Below are 15,126 nucleotides of genomic sequence, written 5' to 3' on the forward strand. Positions count from 1 at the left end.
ATGTTCTGTAGACTTTTTTTCTTTGAATGATATGAATACATTTCTTTGGCCAAAAAAAAAAAGCATTTATATTTATCATTTTTTTCCAAATTAATTTGACTCATTTTATGAATTGATATATAATTTAGGAAGTGTTTGGATAGAAACAAAACTATATTTTTAAAAGTGCTTTTATATATGGAGGAGTTTGCTTCAATTTACAAAAAAAGTGCTTTTTAAAAGCACTTCTTAGGTAATCCAAACACCCTTCTAATGATACTGATGTATTCCTATTTTATTGTATATTTGTATCTATATTTTGAGAATTTTATGCTTAATTGCAATAGTTGTCAATAATTTGAGCTAACAAGGAATTGTATAAATAAATGCTAAAATGGATCTAATTATTATGTTTTCTTAGTTAAATTAATCTACACAAAGATATCTCTACTTTCTTGTGTATTTCAGAGTAATTAGGAGCTTTGAATCTAAGTTGGGCCTAATACATTATTGCAAAGTGATAATGGCTCAAGGAAGGTAGGCTTTGGAGCCCAAACGGATTGGGAAAAAAACATAGGTGTTGAAAAATCAATAGATTTCAGGGCCTCAAGAATGCATTTGGGCCAACTTACAGCATAATTAGGGCCTATGCATGTTAACTTACCACTTATACCTCTCAAATGGGCCCTAACACTTCCATTTAAGCCCAAATAGCATTTTTTTCATTGTTCAAAAAGGTGGATCACCATTAAAAAAGGGTAGGAGGTGATTTTACAGGGTTTTCTTTCCCATCAAGTCAAAGGAAGTGTCACCTCATTAATGAAAAGCAATTTTGGTATTGCAAATTTAATTAAAAGAGGAATTGTTAATATCTAATTAAATAATATCTTAAAATATCTTCTTTAAATTAATTATATCCCAAATCCATATTTGAATAAATCAAAAACTCCTACTAAATCTCTTTACTTTCTCTCCAAGTCTTCCCTTTTAATAATTTGAATTATCCTAAACCCTCCCTACTTCTACTCACATTGTGCCAACTAAGCTTCTCATTATCCTAAGCATTAATTCAAATAAACTTAAGTCATCTTTTATCCTAATTCAAATATTAATTTGATCACTTATTTTCCAAGCAAATATCAAGAGTCCAAAATAAAGTAAAGATCATAATCTTTATTCTATAAGGAGGTAAGGAGGGGGTCAGCCAAGGCTATAAAAGGAGGTCCAAAGACAAGAAGTAAGTCACGTCTTCTTCACTCACTCTCTACACTCTCCACAAGCATCACTAAAGCGTCAAATTCTCTTTACTTTCATCTCTATATTTTTGTTTTCTTTCTTTATCAATATGATGTGTTCTAGCCACATGAGTGGCTAGTCTCCTTGTTCTTGAGGAGAGATATTATGACTTGAGTCCTATGCATTAATTTTGATGAGTTGTAACTAGAGTTTTATATCTTTCATATGTAAGTTTTTATGATTTCCTAATTTTAGATTTTGAAAGTCTTATATGTGATTCTTTTGATTATTAATGAGAATTTCTTTTTCAGTTATAATTTGTGAACTTCTTTATAAATCTTTTTCCCTCCCATAATTATTTCATGTTATTCTAGTATGTTATTTTTAGGATTGCATGAATAGTTATGAATTAAGTTTAGCACTCGCTTGCTTTTTAAGAATATATCGTTTGGATATTCTTGTTTTGAGGAACAAATTATAACTGGTATTGAATTTCACATGCTAAGTGGTTCTAAAAAAATAATTATTTAGTTGATATTTGTATACTAGTTCTAGGTATAGATATTAATTAAGTAGTTATGGCCTACGTGTTCACCTAGGGTTTATATTTTGACTTATTAATCTTCTTTTTATCAACTCTTATTAACTTTTGGACCGAGATAGCCACACATCGATCCTTAAAAAGCTCATCTTATCAGTAAAGTTTTTTTTATTCACTATCTCTAATTTTTACATTCTCTTGTTCACCTTAATTTAAAATCAACATTCTCTTCTACTCCTTATTTCTCTTTAATCATGTAATTCAACTTAAAAGTTGTTTTAAAGCTAGGCTTTGACTCCACAAGAGACCGACCTAGGGTTAGCTCCTATAAACCAAATAGGGTTAATACTAGTAACTAATTTGAAGCGCTAGCGATAAGTACGATCACATACACACAATCATTCTAAAAAAATCATGTAACATATGTCATAATTAAGTAATTTAGTAACTTCTTTAATCTTTTCAAATTAATCAACTGAATCTTATATTAAAGACAAGAGGTAGTACATGCTAAATTCTCCTATTACAAACTTATTGTCCATATTACCTCAGTTTACACGCATAACAAGATTACTTCATCAATCTCACCAGTGTTTGACACATTTGTTACTCGTAGCCCTAAATATATCTTTGGGGGGGGGGGGCAAAAGAAAGTTTCCTCATCTAATATGCAACATACTGAAACAGCAGGCACCTGGTGATTATCACAGGGAACAAAAGTATCAGTTGTTGAACATGTAGTGGTTAAGCACCCACAAATGAACAAAGGGCTTCTCAATTAGTATCTAAGAAAGTTCATTCAATCGACAAGAAATAGTAGTACAAGATTAAGATTCTCAAGTCATGCATCTCTAAAAATGTCGCAAACAACTGATCTAGCTAATGCTCCAAATCTCCAATGTAGAAGTCTTCAATCATATCAAAGACTCGAGTTGCATGTTGTGGCCTGCCACGTGTGAGTAAAGAATCATACAAGAGAGAGAAGAGAGGACATTAAAATAAAAATAGTGGACTTGCGAATTTACAGATAAGAAAATGGAACAGAAATGCATTACCAATCAGGCATGGGATCAAGTTTATTATGAAAATAAGCATGTTCTCAATGGTTCATGCTGGCAATGCAGCGGCACTAATAGTCGAAGTTCAAATTTGAATTAGATGGCATTCTTGGAGATCTCAATGTGTTGGGAAGGGGGATTTTGACAAGTGTTGGTCGGATGATTCTAGAGAAAATTAACAAAATTAGAAGAAACAATGCCTCTCATCACACAGGGAACAACCTTACTGACAAAATCAGGATCTCACTAGGGAATGTGACATCGTTTTTCAATTATATTTATAGGAAAGCCAATAGATGCTGAATTGGATTCCTAAAGTTGCCCATGATCTCAATATTAGTCTTTTTTTTTTTTTTTTGGGGTAAAAATCTCAATATGAGTCGTTTGATGTTCACTAACCTGACTCTACTTAGGATGTAGGCGGTTTTGGAGTTAAATATATGGTAGTGTAACCCTCCCTGTTTCTTTTGTATGGTTCTTCTTTCAGCCTTTTAGTTTTTTTTTTTTCCAAAGATTCTAATTTGAACCACATACCATCTTTTATTGACATCTTAGGTCATCCCTAGATTCCATGGTGAAGACGCACTTACCATGAAATAGCTTGGATGGCAGAGTACGCGGATGAGATGGCAGTAAAGATATTATGTAAAGAAAACAGAATTGCAGTCAGATATTACACATTCTTTATTTATTATTATTTTTTTCTTTTTTTTGGGGCTATATGACAAAGCAAACTTTGAACCAACTCCTGCCAACCAACTACATCTTTCATTACGAGCACAACGAATAGCAAGTAAATCTGAAAGTTGGTTGTCGCAATGTTTCTACTCCTCAGTTGAAGGGCACAAGAAGAACTATGGAATATATACAAAGACGACCATACAAGTTATGGTCAAACCTTTGTTGGCTAACCTAAGTGGCTAAACCAATACAACATCATGCTTCAGTTTATTTATTATTTCCAGTTATATACCAGAAAGGAACCAGGAACAGTTTATGGGAAGAATAAATTTAAAATATTCACTTAAGAAATATGGATAGAGGGGAAATGAGAAAAGTATAGTGGTTAATTTGCACCCAAGTGGTAAAGAGGAATATCTCAAAGCAAAAATATTCATACCCGTAAAACCCTTCGGTTGAATCATCTCCTGCATGTGTTAGAATGGCATCACCACCTGGATGTTCCTCTACGTATGAGGTCACATCATAAACCTGCAGAAGATGAGGCACAAGTAAATGCAAATTATGCATCAGTTGCCCCGGGGGGGGGGGGGAATGCAGAATTATTCTAAAAGCATAGAATGTAGTCTAAGGATTCACTGGCAAGTTGAAGAAGTAATTTGGAGATGCCTATTGGCTTTGACCAAGAGCTTTATGTATGTGACACAAGCTTTTGGGATTAGAGCTGCTTGACGTATCAAGTTTGTAAAGGCGCCTAAAGCTGCAATATAAGGCCATACCTTGTTCTTGATTATTATCCAGCAGTCTGTTCTCTTGTTATGCAATGACACTTCTGCTTTTCTGTAGGTTTTTGATCCCTGAGAGTACAGTTGAGCATACAGGACACACAAATTAATCTAATGTCTATTTAGCATGTTTAAACAATATTCAAACTCACATTTGAACTCCATATAGAATTCATTTTTTGCCTTGCAGTGTTCAAATTACTTCAATGGTCATACCAAAATCTCCAAACCCTATCTATACATAATCACTTGAAAAGTACTCCCTCCAGTCCTATTTATAAGCTTCAAACTTAGGAAGGGGTGTGGTCTATTTAATGTATTTTTTTTCAATGTTGCCCTTAATTATTTCTCTCTTATCACATTTCCCCATACATTCTCTCTCATCATTTTCTCATTCATTATAAGGACATATTTGGAAACAAAAGTATATTTCTAACCCATTTATTGTTTTTAACTAATTTTAACTAATTGTTCTTTACTCATGAATTAGTTATTTAAAGCTTGTAATAAGAACCAGATGGAGTCTATGATTTGCATATTTTCATCTTACAAAACTAGCTTCAGATTCTTAAAACAGAAGGGGAAAAAATGAATGATACGTCCTCATCCAAAACGAAGCAGATTCTATCTTTCCACTCAAGTAAATTCAAGGTGCAAAAAAGTTGGATGGACTAGGTAAGAAAGGCTCTCCAACAGAGCCACGGCAGCATCCAAAACGTTCTGATCCCACTTCTTGACTTCCATCAACTTCCACCCTGAAGTACCAAATTGTGAAGTTCTTGTATTTTCTCAAAAAGCCAAATGAAAAGCTGATTCAAAGGATTTAAAGTTGCATTACATTAATAACCTGACATTTAGGCATCCATTCAAATCACAATTCACAAACATCATCAAGCCATCACTGGGAAGCCGAAGATGCTGGTCTAAATTAGAAGCCACAGCCAAGTTTACAAGCCATATCATCAACGAGTTTGTTTCTTTTCAAGTATAGCCTAAATATAGAATGACAAGAATCCCAAAATGCCCACCAAATGGTTAAAAGTTAGTAACAAGACAGTAAACTATTGACTATTCAAAAGGTTTTCATCTTGATCCGAATCAGCCATAGCTGGAGGCTTACACTCTTGCTCAGTTACTATATTTTCTCAAATAACTAGTGGCAAAACAGAAACCAACATGAATGAGCCTAAGGGTTCAAATTCAACAATGTAGAACTCGCTCCCAACGAAACGAAAGAAAAAGCGCTAAATTAATAATTTCCTGCAACAACACATACCTTGTTATCGTTTAAGTTGAACTGGCCCTTTCCCGGATGCTCTGAGGAGGGAAAATAATTCAAAAAGTGATTTAGATACACTTCATAAATCACCATAAGTATGCATAGAACTTATCGAAATTTACGAAGGAGTAAAAATACGAACTAGATTTGCCGTCTCTCTGTGTGAAAACCAAAATACTGAGCAAAAAACCGAGAACCAATGCCAAGGCGGCTATGAGCACCATACTTTGGTGAATTCGGCGCCTCTAATGCTTAATGAAATCTGAATCAAAGAAAAATGAAAGGATTAAAGTGAAGCCGGAAATGAGAGTGGGAATGTCGTGGAAAGGTAAGAACGAATCTATACAAGAATCTACAGAAAGTGAACGTGAGCTAACAGTATTTGAGCAGCGAAAGATGCCGGCCAGGCAGGGAGGCTCAAGGATTCCGAAGACAACAACTGGTTATGGCATGTCGATTTTTCTGTGGGCTACTGTGAACTGGAGGTCCATTGCCCATGCGGACAGGCCGGGAGGGGAAGGGAGAAAATAAAAATTAAAATAATTTGTTGGGTAAGAGATTATACAACACCCTCTGCCCCCCCCCCCACCCCCAATATACCATTATAAGATTATTTTTAGTACACATAGCACCTTAAATATGAGGTCTATATATAATTAAAAAAATAATATCAACATACTGAATACACTAATAAAATAAGATTAAATATTAGATGTATTATAAATAAGATTAAAATTAAAATACTGTATACGCCCAAAAAATATGATCACGTTACTGGTTGTACTATCACTCTAATTTTTTTTTTTTGGTCAAATTGTAAGTTCAGCTGTAACTTAATTTTCCACTTCGCGCAGCACTATAATTTAACTATTTAAAATATTGGTCTTTCATGTTTTAAATAAAATAACATATTTATGAAATAAGGGACTAAAATCTTAAGTAGATAAAATTATGAAAACTGAATTGCATCGAATCAAAACTATAAGAATTAAGAAGATTAATTTTTTTTAAAAATGATATTTTTCAATTAACTAATTTATTTAATTTTTTTAATCTAATCAAATTAATTAAATAAGTCTTATATTAAAAATTGAAAGAGTATAAAATTAAAATGTCAAGTACACTCCCAAATCCCAATTAAATCATCTATTTCTAGGCTTTCTATGGCTACATTGTTGTTGGGCTGGGTCCTCCCCTGTGGGCCCAAGCAATCCACTTTCGGGCCTTGATCTTTTTTTTTTGGGCTCTTTTTCAAGCCTTGCTCTTGCTCCACTTCATCCTTCAGCAGCAACAAGATTAACCCTCCAGCTCTAATGAAGGGACTAGTTTCCCACAACGTGGTGAACTAAAATTCGAATCTCTTTTAGGAGAGGTGTCCATATTTAGTGTCCAACAGTGTCTCAAATAGGATTACCTTCAATAGGAGGATACCGATGCTTTAGCCAAAAAAAAAAAAAAGGTTAACCCCCCGAAAAGAAAAACAAATAAATCCTTATCTCTGGTTTTTTATGTACTTTGTTGTGACTAGGACTTGCGGTTTCTCATATTGTTTTTTTAGATCTTTAAATTTGTCCTTATTTTTAGTTTTGACTTAAATTTTAAATCATAGATTTTGATTCTGCAAAAAGTAAAATGACCCGAGTTTTTATTAAATTACAGAGACCAACATTTTAAATGAAAATAAACTTGAGAAATAGAAACATGTGGTTTGAAATTAGAGGGAGCAAAACTATAATGAGAATAAATTCAAAAGTCCAAAAATTACATTATTTTTTTTATTATCATAATTAATGCACTCATGGTACCCTCTATAAAGGGTTCAAACTCAAAGCCAGACGTTTAAAAAAACTTGTGTCGTTCGGGTGGCAAGGCCCCAACTCATAATGCTTACTTGATTATTGCAATTCATATACAAAATTTCTGATAAGTTCTTCTTTAATTCTAGGCTCCTAAATGTTTTGGTTGTCATTATTTTTTAAGAAAAACTCCTAAATGTTAAAACAAATAAATTCATAATACACATATTGCTAACATTATCAGTTTATAACCGTTGATCTTCTAAAAATAATAATTAATATTTTCTTTTGGCCTTAGATTCAAAATAAGAACTACATTTGTTTATAATAGTATAGTATTGATTCAGTGGCTTAATAAATGGATTAGTGGATTTTCAAGATTAGTTTAGCTCATAAAAGGACCCAATTTCCAAATGCCAACAGTATTGTAATACCTCCTTGGTCATACTAAGTTACAATAATATTGAAAAACATACAAATCAAGGAAATAATAAAATTTATGTGATGTGTAAAAATTAATTGTTGTTTTACATTTGTACATCAATTAAATAACATGAGAATTGAGAGATGGTGTATTTTTAAATGTCAATGATGGAATATGTAATTCAAATTTTTTCATAAGTAGTATCTTGAAAAAATTGTTAGAGCCATTTGGCTAACACTAAACATATCATTAAGTTTTAACTTAAGCAAGAGGTCATGACCTTGACTTTTGTGAGCATTATGGATATATGAGTTCCTTTCAATAGGCGAATGGGGGAAAAATCTTCAAACTTATGTACCGATTGCAAGGCAAAATGTGTATTATATTATTCCGTCCAATTTTTAATATAAAAGATACTGTAATTTAGATTATATATTAGTTTATAAATTACGTAAATTAATTATCAGAAAAAAGATAAATATTAAAAATAAGATTAATGAAATTTTTATAGTACCTCCGGTCTTTAATATAAGATCCCATTTGACTTTTATATTGGTCCTAAATATAAGATCCTAATCCATTGTATTTCTCATATTTACTCAATTTTTTTAAGGTAGTCATTCTAACAATTATAGTTTTAGCCAACACACTTGATTAGTAAAAATATTTTAGAAAAGACAACATATATTTGTTACAAATAACTAACTTAACTTCTTTTTTTAATTTCCTCAAATGAATCAACTAGCTCTTATAATTAGGACCGGGGTAGCATTTAAAATTAAACCTAACATTCCAGCTAGCTTATATCAACAACCGGAGGAAGGAAATATGAATTATATGATGCTTATCCTTCTCCTACGCTAGAAGAAAAGCATTCTTCATAAAAAAGAAAATTAAGAGCATCATCCATTTGCAATCAGAACTAGATTCCGCAAAATCTTCAATTTCACATCCACCACGCTAAAGAGTGGTGGTTATGGCAACTAACATCCATTAGAACCTCGCAAAAGGCATCTCCCACACCAGTACAGATTCCCCTGTCCCAAATAATCTCAAATGAACAGAAAATGTCGCGGGAAAATCTCAATACCATACACCTATAAGCATCAAAAACCACAAAAGTCCTCGTTTCACACCAAAATATGCTGTTTCCCATATAATTCCACTTGCACGCTTTTCAACAAAAAAAGATAAAAATTAATTTTATAGTATACAAAAATAAATATATAAAAGAATTTGTTTTAATTTACAAAAAAGTGCCCTAAAAGCACTTATGAGAATATCCAAACACTTCTTAAGGTCCTGTTTGCTTTCACGGTTGAAATTATTTATAAACATGTTTCACGTAAAATGAGATAAAATTCTTTTAATATATTTATCTCATATTCTGTAAATTATGATTAAAAAACTACTTATAAATTATTTTGGACGAATCCTACATGTTAATGCTTTTGATTTTAACTTCGATATTCCACCGAAACCGAAAGTCTCATCCCCTTGGATATGTAACACTAGTTTATATCAGGAACAGAATAAAGCGAACAAGAGAAAAGAAAAACATATCACCTTTTCTTCATCTTGCTTGCCTTTATCTTCATTAATATTCCAAAACTTGCGGTCCCCAACGGAAGCAAACATAATCACAGGGAGACGGAGACATGGGTTGCTGTTTCCGGGGCTCAAGAACTCAGCCTCCCATGGCGACCTCTTTTCAAGAATACTCATCAGGACCACCACCACAACCCAGAAATCTCCGGCAAGAAGTTCTGTTCGAATTCCCAGGATGCAGAGTTCATCTCATGGACGACGGCGAAGCCATCGAACTGGCACAAGGCCACTTCGAAATCGTCAGAGTCGTCGACGATAACGAGTCACTGGCCACAATCGTAAGAATCCTCGGCGGCGACCTTCAATGGCCGTTGACGAAGGACGAGCCGGTGGTGAAGCTCACTGCGGTGAACTACCTCTTCTCGCTGGCCGTAAAAGACGGCGAGCCTCTGAGCTATGGCGTGACGTTCTCAGAACAGAGTATTGGGAACTTGGGGTATTTGGATTCGTTCTTGAAGGACCATGCTTGCTTCTCCGGACTGAAATCGAGCAGTAGGAAGAATGATATTGATTGGAAGGAGTTTGCTCCGAGGGTTGATGATTATAACCATTTTCTGGCAAAGGCAATCGCCGGCGGTACTGGTCAAATTGTGAGAGGTATCTTCATGTGTAGCAATGCCTATACCAACCAGGTTTGTCTTCTCTACTTCATTATTCATTTACCCATTTTCATTATCCCCTGCATTAGATAACATCACTTTTTAAAACCTCAAATGTAAAACTTAATGCTTTGATGCTGATGATAAATGTAAACGTGATATCTTAATGTAAGGTAACAGCTGCCTCCTATACTTAACATAAGACATAGCTTAACTTTTAATTTGATACTAAATATAAAATTTTAATTCATTTTGTCTTTTATATTTATCTATTTTTTTATAAAGTAGTCTTTGTAATAGTCACGTGTTGAATGTTTTATTAAATGATAGTTTTAGCTAATACATATGATTAACAGGAGTATTTTATGAAAAATAACACTTATTTATTATAAATAACTAATTTAATTAATTTTCTTAACTCTAAATTAATTAATTAGGTCTTTTATTAAGTTATAAAGATGATAATTGACTTTTAGTGTGTGTGTTTGTTGCCAAGGGGAAAAAGAAGGCAGAAAGAAAAATGTTAGCTGTATGCAATAGCAGGGCGGGTATTATAGCTAGAAGGGACAAATGGCCCTACAAAGACTTTTTGCCTCCTAACTAATCATTGTACTCCCTGATTCGTAATATTAGTCAATTTAGTTCATTAAATATGTTTTAAATTACTTTTTTTCAATTTTATTAATATTAAATGAGGTAGTAAAGAAGAGAGAAAAATAAAGTTATATTTAAATATTAATTGTAGAGACAAAATTAAGAAATAAAAATTAATTATTCTTCAGGTGACTATAGTTTTTTACCAAGCTATTTTTCTCAAAGCGACTTATATCACGAACGGGAAGGAATATGTGTGACACTTTTACCCTATATATTTAGGCAATTTAACACCCCCTCCCTATAGGGAAGGGACCAACTTACCTCTATTTTCATTATTTTGACAGCATGAGGTATATAACCCAGAGCATCCTCTATGAAAGGAAGTGTATGGTCACGTGAGCTAAAAGCTCTAAGCTGTATGATATGTGTATTATGCATGTATGAAAGCTCAACCTTGGTTGGTCACTTAGATCAAATTAGTTTGTTAACTAGTCTGATCAAGAGTTTTGACAGATTGAATGGATTAGGTTTTATATTTTTTCTCTCCTTACTAACATCATTTTGGGTTAAAAAATACAAGGAAAAAAACCAATCATCCATTATATTTATGCTTCAGTAATTCTATTTCATTGGCTTATATTTAGTTTGTGTATAAATGTTCTATTTACTTGTGTGTTAATATCTTTTATATTTAAATATTATTCTTTTCAGCTTTATATATAAATATTTTTGTATATTTTAATCATGACTAGGGTAAGTAACTCTGGTTGAACTACTAGTTCTTGAACCACTATTTTGATCAATTCAATAACCAATAATACAGTTTTAACTACCCTGTTTTATTACAGAAAGAAAAATGTGTGTTTATGGCCCCATATTTGATGATATTAATTTCAGTGCCTCCAAAACATGTGTATATATAATTGTCCCAACAGCCTTTTTTTTTTTTTTTGGTTGCTCCATATCTGTGTTATGGTAAGTATGTTTGTTGAAGTTTGATCTAAAATTAGTGGGGGAAAAGCAGATCCAGAAAGGAGGAGAAACAATCCTAAAAAGTGGCGCTGAACAGAACAACAATGGTTTCATGCGCAGAGATAGTAGGGGCTACACTAGTTCTGGTTCCACGAACAAGAACCAAGTGAACCAGAATCTTAAACGGTACCCAAAAGTAACTGATATAACTGATACATTACATATATAGTGGGCAGAATCTGATGAAAATGTTGTAATGTAGGGTGAGGAATGTGTCGAAGATGACAGAGAAGTTAAGCAAGTCATTGGTGAATGGAGTTGGAATAGTGAGTGGATCAGTGATGGGACCCGTTGTGAGATCAAAACCAGGACAGGCTTTCTTGAAGATGCTTCCTGGGGAGGTGCTCTTGGCTTCTCTTGATGCAGTCAGTAAGTCAATATAATCTCATTAATGAGACCTAAGTTTGGATTGATGGAAGATTCATTATTATATTCAAGGTTTGTAACGTTGTGTGTTGTTCATTACAATGTTGTTTCCATGTCACAGACAAGGTTCTTGATGCAGCTGAAGCTGCTGAGAAACAGACGCTTACTGCAACCTCCCACGCTGTAACTAGAAGCGTCACCAACAGGTAGCCCTCTGGTCTGAAATATATGAACTGGTTAGAAAGTTAGTTTTGATAATAAATATAAGATCTTAATTTATTTTGTCTCTCATATTTATTATTCTTTCTCAAACAAATTCATCTATTCATCTAACTTATAAATAGCAATACCACTCCAATCCTAAATATAAGTCGCTATTATGAGGAAATTTTAATTCTAGATATAAGTCACTTGTACTATATGTGATGCTTGTTTTTTTAATTTTACCCTTATTTATTTTTTATTGAAAAGAGAGAAAGAATGGAGAAATATGGGAATGATTGATAATTGTAGAGAGAAAAAATTTTAATAAGGATAAAATTGGGAAAAAAATTCATTTTGATGTATTCCTTGGTATGTGAGAATGTGTTACAAGTGATTCATATTAAGAACCAGAGTGATATAATTTAATGTTACATAAGGGTATTTTAAAGAGATCATATCACATGTTAGAATTAAGTAATTTACTTAGCTTTCATACTCTACTCAAACTACTGCCTCCGGTTCTGATTATAAGACCTTGTTTGTAGACTATAAACAAGGTCTTTAACAAGATCTTATAAGTAGGACTAAAGGCAGTAGTTAAGTAGTTCTTACATTAAAGACTGAAAGAGTAATTAAAAGTCATGAAATTTCCTTAAACTCTACTTCCTCTAATTTATAATATAGAAGTTAGATAGCTAATTTACAGAGATTAAGAAAATGAATTAAATTAGTTATATGTAATAAATGCACATTAGTTTTTCTAAAATACCTAATTTAATCATTTATATTAGAAGCTATTCTCATCAATGAAAACTCTTTTTAGCATGTGCGATGACAATCATGAATTTGCGAGACAACAAAATGAATTTAAGTTGTTTGGATGAGCTGCTCAGAAACATCTTCCCACAAGTCAAGACAAAATTTCTCATATGCCTTGTACACTGTAAAAGATACAAACATAATCCAAACACCTAAAACAAATACTTTAACAAGTTTCTACATTCAGAATTAAGACATACAACAAATTTAAATATGAGATGATTTTGGATGCTTGATGAACAGGTTTGGAGAAAATGCAGGGGAAGCTACAGAGCATGTGCTTGCAACTGCAGGACATGCTGCTAACACTGCATGGAACGTTTTTAAGATACGAAAGGCCATAAATCCAGCTTCTTCTGTTAAAACTGGCGTGCTTAAAAATGCAGCCAAGAACGCGTCTCTCAAATACTGATCATCCCAAATTTGGTGAATTTAGTAACAAGAAACTGTATTATTCATTTCCAGCTCTCTTCTCCCATAAAGTAATGGGAAGCCCTCTCATGTTATTCTTGTTGGAGAAACTGGTTGATGAATATCTTGTTTGGTTCTGTGAATGTCATGGTTTGCTTTATATATCTCACCTCTTTTAAAAGCTTTCTTTCTTGGTTTTTTTTTTTTAAATTTTCTTTTAATTTATTATTGTGATGTGCATATAATATAAATTTGCTATACCTTAATCAATCGCCGTCTTTATGTAAACATCGGTTATCAAAAATCAATATAGTGCTCTTTTGCCGCCACCAAGGAAAAAAAAAAAGCACCCAAACTTGAAGCCTCCAAGTTGAGCATTCATGGACTTAATGAAAATCACATCTGCAGAGTGAATAACGTGCCTTTAAGCTACTTAGTGTGTGTGTGTGTGTGTGAGTGTGTGAGTTAAAAGAATATATTATAAGTGACATATTATGTTCGAAATTATTGTTATGGAATTCAAATTTATCTGCATAAATTTGAAAGATTATATCAGTTGCTTATCATAATATAAAAATGATAGGCAAAAAAAAGTATTTTATTTAAAATAAATATATTTAAAATTAAGTTGACTGCATATATCTATCTGCAAACTGGCTTAGTTAGCAAATTTTGAATCTTTGGAAAGAGTTTCCCCAAATTTTGGAACTGTATTAGGACATAGGAAATAAATAAGAGAAAATCTTACATGGCTTTTAGTCAAATAGGTGGGATTTATTTTCATGGCAAGGCCGATGCACATGAGATGGTTTCATGAGACGCAAACAATTTTTGACTCTTATATACTCTAAAAGTTTATTTTCGTAACAAAAATACTCTTGTTGTTATCCACCATTATACTTAGCTGTTAAATTATGTGGTTTAACCGATGCATTTAACGGTCAAACTTAATAGTATGTAATGGTTCATAGCAGAAATAATACGAAATAAAACTTTTAAGACATATAAGAGGCCAAAAAAAATTTTAGGTGCTGAATACTTTTTCATTGCTGCATTTGAGATATTTAAGCACCTTATAGTTTTTTTAAAGCGCCTCATAGATTTAGTTAAATTGAGATTATCATACGCACGTTAACATGACTTCTTCTTCTTTTTTTTTTTGGTTTTTTGTGGTAGTAATGAAACATTATTGGGACAAGATCGATATGGTTTGACTCTGAATTTGGTACGTTTGAGAACCTTCTTGCCACTAAATTCCGTGGATGTTAAAGAATGGTTTCTGAAATAATAAGAAAGATCAGATCACGATATCCTTAAAAAATTCAAATGTTACCAGAACTAAAATACTCTTCTCGTTCTAAATATAAAAGCTATTTTGTAGTATAATTTATACTATAAAATGGATTTTATATTTAGGACTGGAAGGAGTAACATATATTCTAAAATCTAAATCTTTAGAATCCTTCAAATCTTCTTTTCCCCGTATTTCGTTCAGGCCTGCCACTCCGTATATTCGCAATTTGGTTTGCAGACGTGTTAATAATCATAGTACATGGACCTCATCCATTTGTGAGCTTCTTTGGTAGGAAGAAGCTCCCCCACCCCCCCCCCCGGGGGGTCTTTGAACTTGGTTTACTCAAGGAAGAAAAGAGCCAACTAGATTAGGGTAAGCAAGCTTTTTAGACCACACCCTTCAGCCCCGGCTCGTTTT

At 32.9% G+C, this 15,126-nt stretch overlaps 2 protein-coding genes across 4 annotated transcripts; one reads left to right on the top strand and one right to left on the bottom strand.

Moving 5' to 3' along the window:
• Positions 1-2,260: 2,260 nt before the first annotated feature.
• On the bottom strand, positions 2,261-6,063 carry LOC114749295 (cytochrome B5-like protein). 3 transcript variants are annotated; one of them, XM_028937789.1, is made up of 6 exons: positions 5,906-6,063; positions 5,702-5,821; positions 5,557-5,597; positions 4,275-4,352; positions 3,935-4,026; positions 2,261-2,702 (listed from the first exon to the last, which is right to left on the bottom strand). In XM_028937789.1, exons 2-6 carry the CDS (start codon positions 5,781-5,783, stop codon positions 2,636-2,638), a joined length of 360 nt encoding a protein of 119 aa, XP_028793622.1. In that variant the 5' UTR covers positions 5,784-5,821; positions 5,906-6,063; the 3' UTR covers positions 2,261-2,635. The 3 variants fall into 3 exon arrangements, with proteins under 3 accessions (XP_028793622.1, XP_028793621.1, XP_028793623.1); XM_028937788.1 differs by having other exon boundaries at positions 5,937-6,062; XM_028937790.1 differs by having other exon boundaries at positions 5,964-6,059.
• Positions 6,064-9,427: 3,364 nt separating this feature from the next.
• LOC114749294 (senescence/dehydration-associated protein At4g35985, chloroplastic) lies at positions 9,428-13,596 on the top strand. The gene is made up of 5 exons (XM_028937787.1): positions 9,428-10,019; positions 11,608-11,741; positions 11,818-11,984; positions 12,103-12,187; positions 13,248-13,596. The coding sequence occupies exons 1-5, from the start codon at positions 9,438-9,440 to the stop codon at positions 13,414-13,416; spliced, it is 1,137 nt and encodes a 378-aa protein (XP_028793620.1). The 5' UTR covers positions 9,428-9,437; the 3' UTR covers positions 13,417-13,596.
• Positions 13,597-15,126: the final 1,530 nt, after the last annotated feature.

This window comes from Neltuma alba, unplaced genomic scaffold (assembly GCF_004799145.2).
Source record: "Neltuma alba isolate B1F8T4 unplaced genomic scaffold, ASM479914v2 tig00006009_pilon, whole genome shotgun sequence".
In the NCBI taxonomy this organism is placed as follows: domain Eukaryota; kingdom Viridiplantae; phylum Streptophyta; class Magnoliopsida; order Fabales; family Fabaceae; genus Neltuma; species Neltuma alba.